The sequence below is a fragment of the Danio rerio genome, chromosome 2, assembly GCF_052040795.2.
Source record: "Danio rerio strain M-AB ecotype USA chromosome 2, GRCz13ab, whole genome shotgun sequence".
NCBI classification, from domain to species: domain Eukaryota; kingdom Metazoa; phylum Chordata; class Actinopteri; order Cypriniformes; family Danionidae; genus Danio; species Danio rerio.
Genome location: NC_141022.1, coordinates 6609005 through 6632451, shown reverse-complemented (window position 1 = coordinate 6632451; position 23447 = coordinate 6609005). Strand labels below are relative to the sequence as shown.

At 37.6% G+C, this 23447-nt stretch overlaps 1 protein-coding gene across 5 annotated transcripts in view; it reads right to left on the bottom strand.

Moving 5' to 3' along the window:
• Window positions 1-21102, bottom strand: part of acap2a (ArfGAP with coiled-coil, ankyrin repeat and PH domains 2a) — a 43639-nt gene extending 22537 nt beyond the window's left edge. For 2 of the 5 annotated variants that reach the window (XM_087240386.1, XM_087240387.1), the window contains exons 1-11: window positions 20781-21102; window positions 18107-18164; window positions 12078-12197; window positions 11904-11957; window positions 9803-9861; window positions 9532-9715; window positions 7113-7157; window positions 6882-6977; window positions 6649-6723; window positions 2062-2174; window positions 1142-1193 (exon numbers count right to left, since the gene is read on the bottom strand). In XM_087240386.1, coding sequence (XP_087096512.1) covers window positions 1142-1193; window positions 2062-2174; window positions 6649-6723; window positions 6882-6977; window positions 7113-7157; window positions 9532-9715; window positions 9803-9861; window positions 11904-11957; window positions 12078-12197; window positions 18107-18164; window positions 20781-20833 — 909 coding nt within the window. In that variant the 5' untranslated portion in view covers window positions 20834-21102. Of the gene's footprint in view, window positions 1-1141; window positions 1194-2061; window positions 2175-6648; window positions 6724-6881; window positions 6978-7112; window positions 7158-9531; window positions 9716-9802; window positions 9862-11903; window positions 11958-12077; window positions 12198-18106; window positions 18165-18785; window positions 18930-20780 lie in introns of those variants that run through there. The other 3 variants (XM_087240388.1, XM_087240390.1, XM_087240389.1) reach the window with 2 other exon arrangements.
• Between the last annotated feature and the right edge of the window lie 2345 nt (window positions 21103-23447).

Genomic DNA, 23447 nt, shown 5'->3' with positions numbered 1-23447 from the left:
TTGGCTCAGCTTAGCATAAATCATTGATTTAGATTAGACCATTAGCATCTCATTCAAAATAAAAGTTTCAATAATCATCCTTTTTTTGTGTTATTGTGTGATTGCGCTATATAAAATAAATTATTGTTATTGATAATAACGCTTGAGCTTTTAGCACTTTTAGCTTAGCATAATTCATTGATTCAGATTAGACCACTAGCATCTCGCTAAAACATTAAAAAAATTATCCTATTTAAAGTTTAACGTTACATCACCAAGAACTATACTAAGGAGCTATGCTCACAGAGCATGAAAATATTCCCCAGCTAGGTAACTAGGTAATCGTGCTGCGTATACCATTGTGTTTGCTGCAGCCAATCAATGGTTACGCCAGACTGAGAGTATAGTTCTGACAACCATATCAGTCTAGAAACAGCAAATTTTCATTTGGAGTTACTTGACGTGACTACAAAAGAGTCGAGCTTTAAATAAGAAAATTATCAAAATAGTTTTTTGGCATTTTTGAGTAAGATGCTAATGGTCTAATCCGATTCAAGAATTTATGCTAAGCTAAGCTAAAAGTTTTCATTTTCCGTTACTTGACGAAACTACAAAAAAATCGAGCTTTAAATAGAGAAAATTAGCAAAACTCTTTTTTGACATTGTTGAGTGACATGCTAATGTTCTAATCTAATTCAATGATTTATGCTACGCTAAGCTAAAAGATTTCATTTTCAGTTACTTGATGTAACTACGAAAGAATCAAGCTTTAGATAAGCAAAATAATCCAAACTCTTTTGAAATTTTTTAGTGTGATGCTAATGGTCTAATCTGATTCAATGATTTATGCTAAGCTAAATGTTTTCATTTTCCTTTAGTTAACGTACAGTAGCAACAAAATAGTCAAGCTTTAGATAGAAAAATTATCAAAACTCTTTTTTGACATTGTTGAGTGAGATGGTGGTCTAATCCGATTCAATGATTTATGCTAAGCTAAAAGTGATCCTTCCTGACCAAGAGATTGCTTGAATGGATTAAAAAATGGTGAAACTGTTCAACTCAATGAAGAGCGGTAAAATATGCATCTATTTCCAAACAAAAGTTAAGCGTGCTTTTTAAATAAAGTACAGTGGCTTTATTTAAGTGTTTACAACAGACTTACCCTGAACCTCTTCTGATAAACCAGCTGACTGTTTTGAATAGAAAACCACCGTCTATGTTGGGGAGAAAATAATTGGGTTCAGCCACAGATGAACGGATTAATGTGAGAATATTCGTCGACGGAACTAATAGAGTGTTCGAGATGGCACTGGACATCCAGGATGCGTAGCAAATTATAAAACCTACAAAACTATGAAGTATGCTAGCGGCAATGGTAATCATTTCACCAACACAAGAAATGGGTGCAGTGAACATAAAAAATACATACTAAAATAAACAAATGAGGCTACACAAAAAAGCTGGAGATGAGGAAAATGAATTCTGAAATGAAAGTCTCATGCGCAAGTTCACTCACAACGCAAACACATGAAAATGTATATACAGTTCAAGTCTAAACTATTAGCCCTCCTGTGATTTCTTTTTCACATATTTCCTAAATGATGTTTAACAGAGAAAGGAATTTTTCCACAGTATTTCCTGATAATTTTTTTTTCTGAATTTTTTTTTAATTTGTTTTATTTAGGCTAGAACGAAAGTAGTTTTAATAAAAAAATAACATTTTAAGGTTAATATTATTAGCCCCCTTAAGCTATTTTTTTTTCGATTGTCTACAGAACAAACCATTGCTATACAATGACTAGCCTAATTACCAAACTTGCCTAATTACCCCAGTTAAGTCTTTAAATGTAATTTTAAGCTGAATACTAGTATCTTAAAAAATATCTAGTCAAATATTATGTGCTGTCATCAGGGCAAAGATAAAAGAAATCAGTTTTTAGAAATAAGTTGTTAAAACTATTATGTTTAGAAATGTGCTGAAATAAATCAGAGAAAAAGATATACAGGGGGCTATAAATTCAGGAGGGCTAATAATTCTGACAACAACTGTATATGTTCACCACCAAAACCGAGCAGCCATACCTGTTCCAGGTTTTAAAGGCATTGCTTGCTCTTTTGAAGAGGTATCCCTCCATAGCTATTCCATTATCAGTGTCTATATTATACTCCAGTTTAGAGTCTTCAGTGGAGAAATCCTTAAAAATTCACCCAGAAAAGTAGCAATCAACTACTACAGTGATTGGTATGTTTATATATTAGGACCATTAAAGAGTTAGTTCACCCAAAAATTTAAATTCATGTTATTTATTCACTATCATGTTGTTCCAATGCAATAAGTGCTCGGTTCGTCTTTAGAACAAATTCAGATATTTTAGATGAAATCCTAGAGCTCTCTATTCCTTGATGGACAGCAACGATCCCAAGATGTTCAAAGTCATTCATTCATTCATTTTCTTTCAGCTTGGTCTTTTATTTATTAGGGGTCACCACAGCAGAATGAACCACCAACTATTCCGGCATATGTTTTACACAGTGGATGCCCTTCCAGCCGCAACCCAGTACTGGGAAACACCCATTGACTCTCACATTCACTTACACACTCATACACTATGGACAATTTAGTTTTTTCAGTTCCCTATAGCACATGTCTTTGGACTGTGGGGGATACCGGAGCACCTGGAGGAAACCCACGCCAACACAGGAAGAACATGCAAACTCCACACAGAAATGCCAACTGACCCAGCCGGAACTCAAACCAGCAACCTTCTTGCTGTGAGGTGACAGTGCTAATCACTGAGCCACTGTGGCGACATGTTCTAGAACTAAAACGTTGCCAAAAGCATTCTTTGTGACTTTAACTGTAATCATTCGAAGCTCCAAGAACACTTTTGCACACCAAAATAAAAGTAGAATGCAGGTCCTTTCCTGTCTATCAAATGAGAGAGCTCTTGGATTCAATCTAAATTATCTTTATCTGTGTTCTGAAGATGAATGAGGGTGTCAAGGGATTGGAACCACATGACAGTGAGTAATTAATAACAGTATTTTTTTATTTTTTGATGAACTTATTCTTTAAGATTTGTAAGATCTGTCAGATTTTGATTGAAACTGCAAGTTTGATTACAAATGCAATAAAACCAACACCAGTGATGTATAAATGACCCTAACAGTTGTTATTGCACACTGAATCAGAAAATTTCGTACGTAACTTTCACACGTTAAAAATAAATTCGACCTCACGTTGTGTCAATCATGTTGACACACTGCCTCTGAAACTTTTGTTCATCATTTAAAAAAAATAATTGTTTCGGGTTCGTTTTTTTTCTGTTTTTCACAACCAACAAAGGCATTTTAAGAGGTGTTTTGACAATTCACGGTCGCCGAACAAGCGAAAGGCCAAAATGCTGTTGAAGAAACTAACGTTAATTTAATACAAATGTTCTGTGGTTTATCGTATGCTAGTTTGTCAGCATGGTTTGGTGTGTGTCTGTCCGCATGTGTGTCTGTTTAAAGCGATCTAACAGTAATTCGTAACTTTTTGATTTAGTGGCTAATCCATATAAAATCAAATGCTCTCATTCGTACAATTTAGTACGGTTTACTTATCCCCCAATGACGGTCGGGTTTAGGGGCGGGGTTGGGTTGGGTGCCACACCTCCTTTTTTAAATCGTACATTTTCGCCCAACTGAATTCGTACAATTTAGCCACTGAAACAACGTTAAACAGTTACATTTCCTCGTTAGATCATGTTTGATTTCCATGTCTACATAACTTAGACCAGGGATGTCAAACTCAACTCCAGGACGGCTGCAGCCCAGCACAGTTTAGTTTCAACCCTGCTCCAACACACTTACCTGTAGGTTTCAAACAGGCATGAAGAACTAACTTTTTTTTTTTTTAAATGACGCTTTTACGCCTGACGGTTTGCGCGACGGTGTGCATGATCACATTGGCACTTTTTATTTAATCACGAGGCGTTAAACGTACACGGAAAAAACGAGCAAAAAGCGTGAGTGCAGGGGCCTTTAGACATACTGCCAATCTCTGTTCAGGAAATTGGTGGTTTTCTTTTTAATATGTGGTTCCAGTATCGCTAGCACACTGACATCCTGAAGTAAACTTTGAATAAGGATAATCCCACAGCTCTTTGATTAGGAAATAAAACTCTCCATAGAGGAAAAGTTGGTTTTAAATTAACACAGTCAACCTTTCTACTTAATAATATAACCCAGCAGGCACAGGACATCACATGACATCAGACTGATGTTGTACCCCAATGTCATGGGACGTTGCATTTTGTTTGGAAATGAAAATCGGGTTGACGTCAAAACCCAACGTCAATGTACAACGTCGGACAGACGTTGCATTTTGGTTACTTTTCAATGCAACCTAAAAACAACCAAATATCAACGTCTACTGATGCTACATCAGATGTTGGATTTTGATCGCCATATCTGACGAATAAATGTCAGTATTTGGCGTCAATATGATGATGTTGGTTTAAGATGTTGACTTGACACTGAATTTTGTCACTTTCCAACACAACCTAAAACCAACTAAATATCAACGGATGTCATAATAAAGTTGTCTTTAAGATGCTGGCGACCTAAATCTAACATAAAACATTGTAAGAAAAAACAACATTGTTTACTGCCAGTTAAATAGTGCTAATGTTGTTTTAAAGTAGCGATTTAAGACCGAATATTCAAAGTACCATGGTAGACCATATAGGGAGCATATCACTGAATGAATGTGTGAAAATAATATCAACTTTACCTCAATAAACTCTACTAGCTCATCTAAGGATAGGATGAACCAAATGTTTCCTCTTTCTTTTTCTTACGTGAAGCAAGGAGAACACAATCATCGCAAACCCTGTAACAATTGTATTGTTACGTGAATTATTTCCCAACAAATTTATTAATATGCATCTGAATCGGTGTGCAAGATTTGTGTGTGTGATGAATTTTTTCTGGAAAAACACATACAAAATTTTCCAACACAGGCTCATTGTGAAAACATAGCCCCGCGGACGTTTCTGGAGACTGTGATTTACGTGGCCGAAGGTATGTATGGCTGCACTTTCCTGCCTCAACCAGTTTGTCCGGTTAGCTCGTCGTGTTACGCCGGCGGAGCGGAGGCCCTGAGGAGGAGGAGCCGGCTGCGTTCGATGACCAGGTTTGAGTCCGGGGAAGAGCGGTTCCAGAAATCAGGTAAGACAAAAAACAGAATTAAAAAAATAACGCGAACAAGTTCGTAACGGGGCGAGAATGCTGTGAAATCCGAAAAACGCGGTCAAAATTGGACAAGGGCTTTTCTTTTTCTGCACGGCTTTTGTAAATCGTCGCTTGGGTTTAGGGAAGAAGGAGGGTGGCCGGGTCGGCCAATTGGTCGGCCACCCAGTCAATCGGTCAGTCATTCATTCAGTCAGTCGAACAGACGGTCGTTCAACAGCGGCCTCCGGTGGCTTTTCATGAGAGAACAGCGCAGGCGGATTTGCAAAAACAAAAACTGCACAAACACGTACCTCTCGGGACATATATCGTGGTCTCCAGAAACGTCAGCAGGGCTGCGTTTCCAGAATGAGCTTGGGTTAAAATTTTCTAATTTCAGTGTGCAAAAGACCCGTAAAATAATCAAAATACCTTCACAATGCAAAAACCTTAAATGATCCTAAAAAAGGCATAAATTTTCAGTATGCAGAACACAACTTCTTAGATTTATTTCAATTTTTAAGTAAGCTATACTGTAACCAAAAACATTGCCTGTGATCATGTAAGAGAGAAAGAGGTGGATGCTGTACCTGCAAAGCAGCCTGAAAGGGGAAAAAAGCCAAACAAACAGGAATTAGAGAAAGACACAGGAGAAAACTCAAAGTACAGCAGGGAATATTATACTCCAGAAAACATATGTTTCTTAGAAAACATATTTCTAAAGGTGCTGTTGACTTAAAATTTTCACTAGATGTTGATAACAACAAAAGAAATCCATATATGCAAAGAAACCAAATCTAATTAGTTTCTAAATGAAGTTATGCATAATAAAATGAAATGACACAGGGAAAAAGTATCAAACACATGAAGAAAGGGAGCTTTAGAAAGGCAGTGAAAGCCCAGACAGCAGCTGAAATCTCTCAGTAGTTCTTCAGCAACCCTCTGCCCTTCGACAGTGTAAATGAATATCAGCTGCTTCAGCCCAACATCTACATGAGCAGGATGATGGAGATGAATCCAGGGTGGACATTTCATCAAGACAACGATCTAAAACACAGCCAGGGAAACTCTCAAATGTTTTCAGAGAAAGAAAATCAAGCTGTAGAATGGCCCAGCCAATCACCTGAGCTGAACCTACTAGAAAATACAAAATAAAGATCAGATTCAAAAGATGAGAAGATTTCTTTTACACTCTTGGAAGCCTTTGAAAAGCTCAGACATGAGCAATGCATGTGAATTTATTCTCCATATGAGAGGCGTCTTTAGGCTATCATCACCAAATAAGCCTTTTATTTAAAGAATTAAAATATGTTTTTTTTCCTTGTGTCATTACATTGTTAATACACATATGTATTATTTTGGTTTTTACCAAAATCTGGTTGAAGTCCATGTCAACAGCTCCCATAGAAAAATTATTCCCAGGACAAAAACATGACTTGAACGAATTGAATTTACCTTCTGTTGGATAGACGAGTGTTTTTGCTCCATGTCTCTTTTCTCCTTTGCTGAATCCACCACCAGCTGATCCAGCTGACAAAACAAACCCCAACACAATGAGCATCACATCTGAACACTCGTCAAATTTATATTACAGGTTATATATTTGTTAAAATGCATTACTTACATTAACTACATTTTTTAAAATTATATTTAAGGTTTTAATTCATCCGGCAGTGCTTGTACAGTACCTGACCACTGAGCTGCTTCATTAATGGCTGGAGCTGGCTAAACAAATCATGTCCTTGATTGAAAAAGGTGAGGTTGGCATTCATATAGGCCAGCATCTAAGACAGGATATAAGGAGTAATAATAATATTGAATAATTTAATAATAAGGACTCTTAAAACCTGAAATTCAAACATGACGGCACAAATTTTTAAACTTTGATTTGATTTGATTGCAGGTCTTCTAAATCTTACAGATTTGAGGATTTCCAATCTTCTCTTTGACTGAAGGACATTTATCTGAAAAAGAAAGAAATTGTTTATAGATATTTAATATACAGTGCTGATAGAAAATCATCATACCCTGTGAAAATCACAATACACCCTGCTTTCAGAAGACCTTCGGGATAACGTTGTTGAAAGGCACAGGTTAGGAGAAGAGGCTACAAATACATTTTAAAAGCTGGAAAAAGATATGATTTTATTTCAGGCTGTGTGACAAATAAATAAAGAGAGAGCGGGGACGAAAGTAGCAAAGCAACTTTCTTGAAGCCCTGACATTTGCTTTCCAGAAAAAAAGATGGTCCCACTTTATATTAAGTGGCCTTAACTAATATGTATTTACACAGGAATTAATAGTTTGTTACAATGTGCTTATTGTGTAAATACATGTATTTACTGTGTACTTATGCTTGATTAAATACATGTATGTAATTACATCTGTAATTAATTTTTGTTATTACATTTGTAAATACACTGTTGACCATCCCTTACACCTTAACCCACCCATAAACCTACCCATACCACCAAATCTGTCAATAACCCAACCTCTATCCCAACTCAAAAGCACCACAAGTGTTCTCAAATACATTATAGACACAGTAAGTACATTGTATTTATTTTTTTGATGTAAGTACATAGTAGTTAAGGGCACTTAATATGAAGTGGGACCAAAAAGATTACTTCAAGATTGACTCAAATGAATTAACTGTTCATGACAAATTGAATCATGAAGTAAAATGACTTCGCCAACATTTTGAATATCAAAGATTTTATATTGAGAACAGAGGCAAACAAGTGCCATAAAGTCATGATAAGCAAAAAGGCAGGCAATATAAATTTTAAATTCATTTTTTAATTGATTAGGGAGATCTCCGGGTCTGGCAGAAAGACTTTTAGCTTAGCTCTAATCATTGAATCCGATTAGACCAGTGGCATCTCACTCTATAATGTTCAAAAAGAGTTTTGATAATTTTCCTATTTAAAAACTGACTCTTCTGTAATTACATCCTGTACTAAAAAGTTGATATTTTCTAGGTTGATATGGCTAGGAACTTATACACTTATACAGAGTTAAGTTATAAACACTTAAATAAACAGACCGCAATATTATAAAATAAAATCCTTTATTTAAAGGAAAACACAACTTTTGTTTGGAAAAAAGTGAATTTTAAAGCTCCCCTAGAGTTAAATAGTCGATTTAAATATTTATTGTTAACCATACAGCCCATTTCCGTGTCTGGCGAGAGCACTGTTAGCTTAGCTTAGCATAAATCATTGAATTTGATTAGACCGTTAGCTCAAAAAAATGTCTTATTTAAAGCTTAACTCTTCTGCAGACTTTAGACTGATATGGCTAGAAACTATACTATCATTGTGGAGTAAAAATCAAGGAATGATTGGCTGCAGCAGACACAATGATATATGCAGTATGGTTACATAGTTACCTAGCTGGGAAATATTTTCATGTGCTGCGAGTGTAGTTCTTAGCTATATCAGTCTATAAAATAGTACATTTTCATTTTCCCCTCAGTCTTAGTGCGTGATGTAACAGAAGGATCAAGCTTTAAATAGGATAAGCATTGAGTTTTCTTTTCTTTTTTTTTTTTGCAATTGCAATTTTGCAATTGCAACTTTTGAAATGCTAATGATCTAATCTGATTCAATGAATTATGCTAAGCTAGGCTAAAAGTGTTCCTGCCAAAACCAGAGTTTAGCTGAGTGGATTCAAAAATGGTAAAACTCAAATTTTTAACTCTAGCGGAGCTGTAAATAGGAAAATTATATAAACTCTTGGGTTATTTTTGAGTGAGATGCTAATGGTCTAATGCGATTCAATGAATTATGCTATGCTAAGATAAAAGCGCTTCTGTTAGACCCAGAGATCTGCTGAGTGGATTAAAAAAAAATGGTAAAACTCAACTGTTTAACTCCAGTAGAGTTATAAATAGGAAATTATCTAAACTCTTTGGTCATTTTTGAGTGAGATGCTACTGGTCCAATCCGATTCAATGATCTATGCTAAGCTAAGCTGACAGTGCTACTAGCAGACCCGGAGGTCAGCTGAGTGGTTTGAAAAATGGTAAAACTTATCTGTTTAACTCTAGTGGATTTGTAAAAAGGAAAATTATATAAACTCTTGCGTCATTTTTGAGTGAGATGCTAATGGTCTAATCCGATTCAATGAATTATGCTAAGCTAACCTAAAAGTGCTACTGCCAGACCCGGAGATCAGCTGAGTGGTTTGAAAAATGGTAAAACTTATCTGTTTAACTCTAGTGGAGTTGTAAAAAGGAAAATTATATAAACTCTTGCGTCATTTTTGAGTGAGATGCTAATGGTCTAATTTGATTCAATGAATTATGCTAAGCTAAGCTAAAAGTACTTGACAAACCTGCAGCACGTAGTCCAGGGCGATGTTACGGAAGAACTTCTGTGTTGTGGTCAGGATGTTGGTGGCCTCTTCGACCTCGTGTAGTTTATTACGAGGCACCTGAGCATTTTTTACCAGCGCCACCTCCTTCTCTTCGCTCACCTTATCAAACTGCTTCTTGGCATCTTTAAACTTTCTCAAGTCTCTGCAAATAAAAGTTTGGAGATGACCTAAAAAACTCTTTCATTAAAAAAAAAAAAAAAAAAGAGAATTAAAAAAACGAAACACTTACTCCTTCACAAAAGTCTGAAGCTGGGACCTGATGGACCTCTGGGCTTGATCGAATAAAATCTAAAGGAAAAATAGAAAACAGTATTTTATAAAATTGTTTTTACACTTCTTTATTTTTATACCTCTTTATATTTATTTAGTAGACGCTTACAAATGAAGAAAAAAAGCAGCAGAGTTAATTTTTTATAAGTTTTTATACAAGTTAGGTTTTGGTGTGCATCTTTTTTTACTATTTTACCATAGAGCGGCCAGTCTGTTTTCACACAGCATGCTGCGTGAGGGCTTGGGTGTTTTAAAACCAAACACGTTAGACTGAATTATTTACTAAAAACTGGCTGCAAATGTTCTCTCTGGTATCTCTAAAGAAATCAGCGCAAATTACTTTACATTACCGCTGGTTTAAATTGTTCGTTTAAATGCTTTCACCTACTGGATCATTAGATTAAAAACTTCTGGGATTCAGATAATCAGATCACAAACAGAGAAAGGATTTGGGGTTAGAATTTGTTTTCCTTGTCTTCTAGGATTGCAGGTGCTTGCACAAGTGTACAGTTGAAGTCATTTTATTTCTATTTAATAGTTTAAGTTTAACAGATTAAGGTATTTTAATAGTATTTCCAATATTTTTTTTCTTCTGGAGAAAGTCTTATTTGTTTTATTTCAGCTACAATAAAAGCAGTTTTAATTTTTTAAAAAACATTTTAAGGTCAATATTATTAGATCACATAAGAATTTTTTTTGCAATTTTATCAGAATACCGATCAAGCTATCGTTATACAACGACTTGCCAAATTACCATAACTTGCCTAATTAACATAGTTAAAGCTTTAAAATGCATTTTAAGCTAAATACTAGTATCTTGAAAAATATATAGTCAAATGTGCTGTCATCATGGCCAAGATAAAATAAATCAGTTATTAGAAATGAGTTATTAATATTATTATGCTTAAAAATGTGTTAATTTTTTTCTTCTTCCGTTAAACAAAAATTGGGGACAAAAATGCAGGGGGGCTAATAATTTCAACCCAGGCTCATTCTGAAATGCACCGCTATATACATTTCTGGAAAACACCAAATACGTCCCAGGAGCTACGTTTTATTTGCAGTTTTTGTTTTCGCGAATCCACAAGAGGTCGCTGTGCGCGCTTTTTTAGATCTCAAATTTTTCTCGCGTGCATCATTCGCACCTGCTGTTCACACGTATATCCACCAGAGGCTGCTCTCGACTGACTGACCAACTGGCCGATGCTCACACCCTCCCTCTTCCCTAAACCCAACCAATAGTGTTTTCAAAAGCACTGATTGGCCAGCCCACTAATTTCCCTAAACCCAACCGACAGTTTTAAAAAGTAGTCCAGAAAAAGCAAAACCCTCGCCTACACTGAAAAAAGTGTTGCATGCAGAACTGTTGCAAACAATTTATTTGTGTTGAATTTAAACAATAAAATCAAATTGAACATTGTTCAACTTAATTTGTTTGTTTAAATTTAACACAATTAAATTGTTTAAAACCACTTAACATAAAAAATTGAGTAAATCCAATGAATCATCTTTGAATATTTTTTTTTTGTGTGTATTTTTTTACCCATTTTCAGATCTTACCACATTCTCACCCTGTTATTTACTTATTTATTTAATATTCAGGATTCTGTTTTTGTCTTACCCGGTTTCTGGAAACAGAATCAAACCCTTATATTGTGGTCAACTCTTCTCTGCCTCTCAAGTCCGCCAATGTACATGGCGAGCTACTGTACAAACTAGTAACAGCGGGAAAGCCATCCATATGGTGGTAAGCATTCATCTGGTAAGCGTGAAAAGAAACTGCATCATACCGCCCTGTAGCGTTCATTTTAAAGGCAAAATACAGCCATACAAGCCTCTGGCTACATAATTCACAATCCCCAGAAATGTATATAGGGCTACGTTTTCAGAATGAGCCTGTGTTGAATAATTCAGGAGGGCTAATAATTCTGACTTAAAATGTCTATGTCAGATGTGACTCCCAAGATTATCTAACTGCATGGCATGCACAGATATTTTTAAACAGGAGGTTTTCTCACAAATAAACACATACAAATATCTAATACTTTCTGATGTCTTACTGTATGATAGTTGTTCATCTCCTGCAGAGTCTCAGAAAATGCTGCTAAACTGGACTAAATAGCGAGAGAGGGGAAAAAAAAGAATTATTAAGCAGCACAAAATCAGACAAACACACAAGCAGAAATAATGAAAGCTTTCGAGAAACAGAAAGCAAAAAGCGCTGTCTCTCTTACCCCGATGACTTCGTCTCTGGTTGACTGTAAAGCTAGATCTCGGATTCCATTCACAAATTGCTTGTTGGCCTGATTATAAACTCTACCGGCGTCTATCATCCCAATACACAACTTCACCAGCTGAAAAAAAACATAATCAGTCAATATATTGTGATTTCAAACATGAGACAACACATCAGATTTTAAAGATTAGGGTTAGCATAGCTTAGCATAGATCACTGAATCGGAGTAGACCATTAGCATCTGCATTATTTAAAAATGACCAAAGAGTTTTCGGTAATTTTCCTATTTAAAGTTTGACCCTTCTGTTGTTACTTAGACAGACAGAATTTTTTTTACTATTTTACAGACTGATATAGCTATGAACTATATTCACAGCCCGTGAAAATATACCCCAGCTAGATAACTAGGTAACCGCACTGTGTAATTTCGTTGTGTCTACTGCAGCCAATCACTCCTTGATTATTATGCCAGAATGAGAGTATAGTTTCTAGCCATATCAGTCTAGAACAGGGGTGTCCAAACTACGGCCCACGGGGCATCTGCGGCCCGCAATCAGTTTTGTGGCGGCCAGCTAGGCTTTTTATAAATAATAATAGAATCTGGCCCGCTATACAAAAATGAATGCAATTCCATAAATAACCACAGGGTGTCACTATGAGATGTCTTCAATTAGGCAGCAGTTTCTGTTATGAAGTAAAACGAGCCGAACAAACTGAAAGAAACATAATTCATAATCACGTTTTGGCGAGCCATGGCACAACCAAAAAAAAAAGGTAAATCAACAGTGAGAGCAGGAAATTTCAGTCACGTTGGGGCAAAGAATATTTCTTCACAGAGGTCAGTGGAATATGTGTCTGTTTAATTTGCCAGGAATCAGTTGCAGTAATGAAGGAATATACGTTAATATTAAAAGACGTTATGAATAAAAACATCAGAACTTCAGCTTTTACGCTGCTGCCGAACGAGATCAAAAATTAAAACAATTAGCAGCTGCCCTATCAGCTCAACAACAGCAGTTTTTTGTGCTAATAAAGTTCAAGAAAGAATTCACGGAAGGAGATTTTATATAATAGTGTCTGATGAGTGTTGCAACTGTAATTTGCCCAGAGAAGATTCTAGATTTTAAAAACGTAAGACTTTTTTGAAAGACAGTTGGAAGACAAATTAAAATAAATCCACAATACACACACACACACACACACCCACACACACACACACACACACACACACACACACACACACACACACACATATATATATATATATATATATATATATATATATATATATATATATATATATATATATATATATTAAGGGTGTCACAATCCTCCAAATCCTCGATTCGATTACATTTTCGATTCTAAAGTCACGATTCGATTCTCGATTATAAATAATTAATTAATGACCAATTAATTATTTGTAGCCTACCGTTTAAACTACCTGACCTGCATGGTCTTTGTTTTACCCATAAACAAATCATACAGTAAATGAATAAAGGCAAGATACACACATAATTACCACCTGTCAATCACTTTTTCTGCGGGACTCGTGAATAACAGTGATCTGTATCGTTATAATGGCGTCGGTAAAAAGACGCACAACCAACAGTATCTCAGGTGTTCGCTAAAATGACTAAGTACAAGTGAGTGAAAGATTGAAGCAGTCCTCTGACTGCCTGGACCTGCTGTCTCGAGCTCATATTGGCTGTGAGTGCGTCTGTGTCTGTGTGGTCACATGATGTGCATTTTCAGAGGTAGAGAGGAAGGAGGGCTGCTCAGAAATGCTACACGCCACTGTGGATGTCAAATCGTTGTCGTTCTAAAATGCCATTTAAAAACAAAGACAGTGTAAACAGGGCCTGAGTGTGTACTTTTCGCGAGCGGATTTGCAACGGGGGCGGGCGGAGGATCGCGATGCCGGTGTTGTCTATCGGACGAACCGTACGTAATACGTACATAGCAGAGCTTGCAAAACTGTGTTTTTTTTGTCGACAACACGTACGTTGTCAACATAAGTCACTGGAAATCCAAAATGCTTACACACCGGCGACTTCATTGGAAGAGGAGAGGGTTTAAGTTCTGTCGACGGGTCTCCTGCTTCTGCAGTTTAACAAGCACTTCAACAAGCCTGTTTTTTTCCCGCTTGGCAAGCCAAGCTGACATGGGGGCATGGCAGTATCGACGATTCTACTTTTTGATTCGATAATCGAAATTGAGCATAAATTTCGATCGATTTCGATTAAAAATCAAAATCGTGACACCCCTAATATATATATATATATATATATATATATATATATATATATATATATTCGTGTCTGTGTGATGTATGTAAAATTTGGCCCGGGACAAAGGTTTTTTTTTTTTTGCATCTGGCCCTCGGCCCAAAAAGTTTGGACACCCCTGGTCTAGAAAATAGTACACATCTGCATCTGCAGAAGGATCAAGCTTTAAATAAGTACATTTTTGAGCTAACAGTCTAATCTGATTCAATGAATTATGCTAAGCTAAGCTAAAAGTGTTCTCGCCAGACCCGGAGATCAGCTGAATGGTTGAAAAATTTATAAAAATCAACTATTTAACTCAAGGGGAGCTATTTTCAAGGTTGATATAGCTAGAAACTAAACTCCCGGGCTCTCAAATCACATGCATTCACATTAAGATGCATGGATTTCAACCACTTCCCATGCTCACAAGCCATACGTTGCATTTCTCACGCCAAGATGCAATAACATAAATCAATGGACGAGACGTGAGCAAATGGAAGGAAGTGAAGTTACCGATCTGATGTCAGAATTCAATGTTGCTGTTTGTTACTATGTACAACATAAACATGAATAAACCTCTGAATGTATAGTAACAGTACAGTAGCCCTCCTTCTCATAGCTCAGCCTCCACATCAAAGTTCCTGAAAGCAAAGAAGGTCAAGGTGCTCCAGGATTGGCCAGCCCAGTCACCAGACATGAATGTTATTGTGCATGTCTGGGGTAAGATGAAGGAGGAGGCATTGAAGATGAATCCAAAGGATCTTGATGAACTCTGGGAGTCCTGCAAGAACGCTTTCTGTGCCATGCCAGATGACTTTATTAATAAGTGATTTGAGTCATTGCAGAGATGTTTGGATGCAGTCCTCCAAGCTCATAAGAGTCATCTTTTTCCACTGCACCATGATTTTATATGCTAGACTGTACATTATTTCTGTTCAGTGTCAAGACTTTTGTCTTAGCAAAGTCAGACCTTACTGTCCTAATTAAATCATTCAAGTCAAGACGTGATCATATTTTATTTAGGCAAAATAGCCGTTATCTAGAGGCCTTTGCCTTTCAGAATAAGGTCAATACTCCCATTCTAGCGTAATAATCAATTAACTCTTCTTGTTGAATCGCTGAATTCCTGGACAAAAGTGTCTGCTAAATGACTAAAAGTAAGTGTAAACGGAAATATTGATAAATTGCCAATACAAGTCTTAAAACTAAGTTCTTGCATTTACTTCCCCCAGTTTCAAATGTTCTAGGAGTATTTCCATCATTGCCTACATCTTCATCTACTTCTAGAACAAGGGCAGACTTCATTGTCTTCATTGTTCGTTGTCTGTTCCTCAGGCTATAAATCTTTGATTAATGTTTCATTAATCTTCCTGTTGCAGTTCAAAAAACTGCAAAAAGCACTTGGAAATGCACTTCAGCCCTGAAGGAGTGGACTAGAGGAAGGTTTCCGACTTGCTTACAACACCATCAGAGACACTCCAGAGATTCATTGGCTTCGCAATCTTCTGTTGTCACTTCATTGGGAAATACTGCCAACTCTCACATTCTCCCCGCCCAACACTCTGTCCTGGACATCAGCAGTCAGGAGTTTTTAGCCATCAAGCTGGTGCTTGAGGAATAACACTACTGGATGGAGGATACCCATCACACCTTAGTGCCAGGACACATCAAGCCGGCGGCCGGTTGTTGGGCTTCGTCGGTTCATAAGTTCGGCCAGTTGGTTCGGTGTGTTCCACATGTGGGCTCTTCTCGGGTTAATGTCAGGGTGCTTTCACACTTAGACTTTTGTTTCGGAACCTGTCTGGTGTGCCCAGTTAGCGCGATTCGTTTGGCATATGTAAATCCAGCAATCACGCTCAGATCCGCGCCAAAACAATCGCTCCGAGATCACTTGAATGAGGTGGTCTCAGCTCGATTGAAACAAACTTTGGAGCGGATTGATTAAGTGAAAAAACAATACGATCCGAGCCCGGTTATATCGCAGTGTATTATGATATGTAAAAGCCATACGGCTATATGAAGAGAGAATTATGAGTAGGGCAGGAGGTCATCCCAGACATCCCAAGTCTCCCGGAAGTTTTGTGAGTCTCCCGCAAATGCACAGAGACTCCCAGATGCACCCAAACGAGTGATAAGTGATCTCCCAATAATCGTGCGTCTCCCTCCCCGTCCTCAAATAGGTCACGCACCCTTCTCACCCCTCCCCACCGCATCCGTCCTCGCTCTTCAGACACCTCGCGCGCACCCTGCCAAACGCCACCAAACCACTACCAACCCCTTGACAGCTGAGTGGGACTCTGTAAAATAAACCGTGAAACGGACCAATGTGAGGAGAGTTTACTCACACGTGACTTGTTTTAGCTCTTTTGGTCTGTTTAGAAACTTTTGGCGTGTGAAAGTGAAGCGCATCAAGAACAAATGCAACAATGTAACAATTTTAATCCCTGTTTCGGAACAACTGAATCAATTCACAGGTGTGAAAGCTCCCTCAGGGTGCTTTCACACTTGGTTCATTTGCCTGGACCGTACCCAAGTTCGATTGTCTCCCCCTGCCACCTCCTCAGTTGGTTTGTGTTCATACTGTCTTTTTTCCTTCTAAACCCCGGTACGCTTGCGTCATCGAGCTGCTGTTTTGTTTACGGCCGTTGCTAGTTGACGGTCAAGAAAGCAAGCACCAAAATGGAAAGACTTCCGCACATCGCGGTCATTCTGCTTTAACTGAAGCTTCTGATTTTGGACATACAGAAAGCGACTCGCGTCTATCTGCCGCAAACATATTATAAACATTCAGAACATCGCACAGTGTCTGCAGGAGCTGTTTTTGGATGAGACAAGCAGACATCACTGTGTATCACTGTGTTTGCCCTGGCTCAGTTCCGCGCGTGTCACCAAGGTACGAAACGTGACACACACACACACACAAAAACACGAACGAATGTTATGAAAACGATAGTTTGTTGTACAGTTGGTGGTTCACTTCCGTGATTTGGTACGATTGCATTCACATCAGAAGTGAACCGTACCAGAGTTCGCATGAACCGTACCCCAGACCACCTCTTTCAGAGTGGACTCGGGTACGGTTCACGGGTGCGCACCCGAGTTTAGAAGACACGTTCACACTAGCTAAAGGTACCGTACTATGACGTCAAACGAACCCCGGGTGCGGACCAAAAGTGCTAATGTGAAAGCACCCTCAGACTTCATTGGCCCAATTCAACATGTCAAAACTGTGTCAGACCGTTTGCAGATTAGAGCGCTCTGACTGGTTATTCTGCAACAAATCAAAACACGATAATTTTGCTATATTTCTCAAATATTTGCAAACCATATGGATTATTGGATTATCAGACATATTTGCACGAGAAAATCCCTCCATGGTGAGTGACAATTACTGTGATAACGGTACTGAATGCTGCTTTGTTTGGAAGAAGTTTGGAAGTAAACAGATACGCTCCCCCGTGGAAAGACATGTAATCTTGCAAACGTTTAGAACGTGGCTCTTGTTCCAGCCGCCTTTCGTCCATTCGGTGTGTTCACGCACAGATTTTGGGTCTAGATGCAATCCAACTTGAGGGTGCAACACAGTTGAGTTTTGTTGGTGCTAGTTGTTTGTTGTTCAGACCCAAAAATAAACCTGTTGTGTTTTTTCTTTAAGTGTGACCTCCATTATTCTATTATGGCAAACAACTCTAATATATAAAGTAAAAAAAACACATAAGCAAACTTTAAAGCCAGTATGTCAATGAGAAAATCATACCTTGTCAAGTTTTGACTCCAGTTCTCCAAAGTCTTCCTCCACATCCTCTATTGTGGCCCTACAAAATGTCATTGCACAAATTATCTGAAGCATCATCTGTGAACTTATGAATACAGACAGACATTTGACACATATTTGAAGGATGCCATTTCAACTTAATTGTAGGCAAATGGAACCAAAGATCAAATTCCTTCTGAACCGATGAAATCAAATCCCGTCATCTGAATATAACTTGAACACAGTTTACTCTTGTTTCGCCATTTAATCGCTTCATTCTTTAAATTCAAACAGAAGGCTCTGTTTATTATTCATTCAAACTACTTTAATAATGTTTTTATATGTAACATGTAGACATATACAAAGAAAAAGCAATTATCACAGAATTTCCATTATTAGCAGTTCACTGAGTGAAGCAATAAGTGAAGTTTATTTATAAACTAATTTCAAGAGGATCACGTGCTTATGATTGCTTGCAGCCGGTCCTGCATTATCCAATTTATTATTCACCAATCAGAAGATTCCCAAGTCACTATAAATACCCTGAGTTCCATATAACAGCCATCTTCGTTTTAAAGAATCCACCCTTCCACCCCTACTCCTTTCCTAGATGGGTGGCACGGTGGCCCAGTGGTTAGCACTGTTGCCTCACAGCAAGAACGTCACTGGTTCTAGTCCTTACCAAGCCAGCTGTTGTTTCTGTGTGGAGTTTACACGTTCTCCCCGTGCTCACATGGGTTTCCCCCGGGTTCCTCCCACAGCAGAGGAGTTCTCCAGATCTACCTGAGCTCAAACTCCCCTCTCGCCTTGCAAATGGGAAAGAGCCTCAGGCTTGAGGATCTTCTGAGCTCAGGGCTCTCTCCCAGGACAGCATGCCAAACAAGCTTTATAATCAGTCATCAGCTAAGTGTGAACTCTTGAAACGTTGTTTAATTTAAACTCTTCTAAATCTCAAAAATAAGTAAACAAAGTAATTTTAAGTGACAGAAAGATTAAAACTTATTTGACTGTTTGTTTATATATATATATATATATATATATATATATATATATATATATATATATATATATATATATATATATATATGGGTGAAGTCAGAATTATTAGCCCCCATGTTTATTTTTTCCCCAATTTCTGTTTACCGGAGAGAAGATTTTTTTTTTCAACACATTTCACATACACATAATAGTTTTAATAACTCATTGATTTATTATATCTTTGCCATAAATGAAAGTAAATAATATTTGACTAGATATTTTTGAAGACACTTCTATACAGCTTAAAGTGACATTTAAAGGCTTAACTAGGTTAATTAGGTTAACTAGGCAGGTTAGGGTAATAAGGCAAGTTATTGAATAACAATGGTTTGTTCTGTAGACAGTCGAAAAACAAATTAGCTGAAAGAGACTAATAATTTTGACCTTAGAAGGTTTTTTTTTTTTTTAAATTTCTAGCCGAAATAAAACAAATCAGACTTTCTCCAGAAGAAAAAATATTATCAGAAATACTGTGAAAAATTCCTTACTCTGTTAAACATCATTTGGGAAAAATTTAAAAAGGAAAAAAATTCAACTGAAGGCTAAAAATACTGACTTCAACTGTTTGTATGTATGTATATGTATGTATATATATATTTATTATTATTATCATTATTTATTTATTTTTTTGTGTGGTTATAACAGGAATTGTAAAGTCCAATGCATTCTATTGGTAGATTTTTAGTACCACTAAATTTACAACACAAAAATAATTTTTAGTCCAAACCATTAAAACTTATGATTTTTTAAACTAACATCTACAAATATCTGATTAGCATCCTTAAAAATCTGCAGCGTATAAATAAATAAATAAATAAATAAATATAATTTTTTACATTTATTTTACTATTAAGTGCTGGACACTAGGATTAAAAAAATAAAGTTAACCGTGAACATATCATGTCCAAAATGCTTTATAATGTGCACTAAAAATCAGCTGTAACTGAAAATTCTGCTGCATCGAAAGTATATGTTATAATATATATAATAATACGTTCAGGTTTGCCTGATGGCAGAGAGTATCCTAATAACTACAAGAAATTCTTGTCATCATATTTCATTACTATTTATTAAATAATATAGTCTATAGTACAATAACTGTGGTGATGTCAAAGCACATTTTGAAGGTGTCTATATAATATTTTCTGGTTTGACTAACGCATAATCTACATCATAAACATTTGAAGGCCATTATATAACATCTTTCAGACACGCCAAACGAATGTCTGCAACGTCAAAACGCACTATAGACTAGGAAAAAAGATTTTAAAACCCGTCTCCGTGATAAAAACAGTTTAGATATTGGTGTATCATGAGGAAATCGAGCGTTTTCATGTTGGTGAATGGGACAAACGCGGCGCCCTCCTCCTACTCCTCCACTGTATGAATAGCCTACTGTCATTTGATGGAGTTACCAAAATGAAAATGGGTGAGGTGTGATAGACCACGGCTTGTAAAAACATTTGTGATGGCATATCTTGATTAAGCGGACATTTTATCGTATGTTTAATCCGCCTGTACCTGCAGTGCTGTGCTGTAGGTGGGCACCATGCAGACCCCCAGCTCTGAGGCGCAGCCCGTCCATCCGCTTTTGTACATCATTAACCAGCATATGAACTGATATTAACGTCAGACTCACCGGAAACGTGGCGAATCTTTCAGGCATTCCTCAAAATCCACTGTAACTTTCATTGTGCTGACAAAAAAAAACGGTATAAACCGCGCTGAAGTGCGGAGGTGATCTGAAGAGCGCACGGGTTGCCACTATATATGATGAATACAACTGATAGTGATTTACAATCCGTGTTGGTTTAACGGACGAAATGAAACGCATTTGCACCCCGTGACATTTAATGCCATTCGGTCACAGTATTGATTTGTGCATGTGTGTGTGATGATAATGAAGCATCCCACACCGTACAGTTGCAGACCCCCATCCGGTTAGCGGAGTCACTGGTCCTGAAGGCGGCCTCTCATAGGCTACATTTTAATAATAGTGCATCAGTGCCCGCCCCCTTATTACTTATTCAGCGACCCTGCTTCCGGAAGTGTTCATCAGTAGAATTTCAAAAAGGAAAGGTAACATTTTTTAATAACTGAACTGCACACGATGAATTATTAATCATTAGCAAATAGTTAGTTCATCATTTGATGAGCATTAACTCATTAATACATGACTAAACGGTTTATACTGCTATAAGTGCTGTATTATTGATTTATTAACACACAGTGTGCTTAATGTTTGCGTTGAACTTTTCACTGCTAAACTTACAAACCAGTTATTTGAGCTGCTGGTGATTTTTTAAGACCATTCACAATGATTATTAACATATACACTCACCGGCCACTTTATTAGGGACACTTTGCTAGTACCTGGTTGGACTTCCCTTTGCCTTCAGAACTGCCTTATTCCTTCATGGCACGGATTCAACAAGGTACTTGAAATATTCCTGAGATTTTGCTCCATATTGACATGATAGCATCACGCAGTTGCTGCAGATTTGTCAGCTGCACATCCAGGATGTGATTCTCCCGTTCCGCTCTATTGGATTGAGATCTGGTGACTGTGGAGGCCATTTGAGTAAAGTGAACTCATTGTCATGTTCAAGAAACCAGTCTGAGATGATTCACGCTTTATGACATGCTGCGTATCGTGCTGGAGCCATCAGAAGATGTGTACACTGTGGTCATAAAGGAGTGGATATGGTCAGCAACAAAACTCAGGTAGGCTGTGGTGTTGACACGACGCTTAATTGGAACTGATGGGCCCAAAGTGTGCAGAGCCATCTGAGCAGAGCTGAGCTCCAGCGAGGGGGATCATGAGCTCTCGTTCTGCCTCCTGTAAGCTGTTTTAATGCGTACACCAACCCCACCCCTAACCCTACCCCCAGTGACATCACTCGTAAGTGCAAAAAAGGTGGAGCTCAAGTTCAAGCTCCCCCTCGCTGGAGCTCAGCTCGCCCAAATGGCTCTGCAGCGAGCACCACTTGAGAAAATATCCCCCACACCATTACACCACCACCAGCCTGAACCGTTGATACAAGGCAGGATGGATCCATGCTTTCATGTTGTTGATGCCAAGCAACATCTCAAGACATCAGCCAGGAAATTAAAAATTGGCCACAAATGGGTCTTCCAAACACACCATGACCCTAAACAGTGGCGCCTGCAGGCGTACGGCTGTACGCACTGTGCGTACCTACCATGAGAGGGCGCGAATTAATGCCACTTTTTAAAAATTATTACATAATTTAAAATGATTATTGAACAGTATACACTACGATATATTGACAGAGCAAGAAAGGATGACAACAAAAAAGGTGTGTGTTTTAAAGTGTGTATGCACTTGCATGGTGGGAGATGGGTAAAGAAATCTTTTGGCTTTAGTTTTACTGGCAGTTTTTCCACAACTAAAAATCACCATTAGATAGCTATTGCTTAAAACCAGGGTAAAATGAGTAAACGCTCTTTAAAACAGCTAAACTCAATTGAGACATTTGAAAAAAAAGGCCTAAAACTAATGAGACAAATACTGATCCCCCGCAGGGGGTGGAGACTGCCTGAGCTGGGGAACCTGTCTCTTTCATCAGACAGATCAGATCCAGCTGCTGCACGAACAGCTCGAACAGCTACCATTCAAGGTACTTTAAACAAGTTTACATGACAGGCTGGCATAAATAAGCAGACATCTCCATTCTCACGAGTTTCTGAGTTGTCTCACACTTCCAACCGAGTTTGTTCTACCGAGGTAAATGTTCAGTGCTGTCGTGAATATGCGAATATGAAAACATCTGTCCTGCTCTTTCAAATTATTTGATTAAATGAATTAAATTGTAATTCACCGGCGCAACATGAGTAAACAGTTTAATTTAGGCTTCTCTGAAACTGAACATTTAACTTTGATTTAGCCTAGATTATTATTTTATTTGACTGTTCACTTAGTGGTTCGGCATTGTTAAAGCATATTGCGGGTTTTGAAGCACTTCACTTCAAATGTTATTGGCTCTTCTATTTTATCTAGAAGATAACTGACCAGGAAAAATATTTGAACAAAGAGACAAACAATAGGCTATACGAAATTGGCAAAAAGACAATTTTTCCAAGAAAAATATACAAATTTTATTTTAGTTTGAGCCCGTCCACTCAACTATGCAGGTGGATGATTAAAGAAATGAGTTAAAATGTGCTTTAAAGACAACAGAGTGAATGTTTTGGAGTGGCCATCACAAAGCCCTGATCTCAATCCTATAGAAAATTTGTGGGCAGAGTTGAAAAAGCTTGTGCGAGTAAGACTCAGTTAGATTTC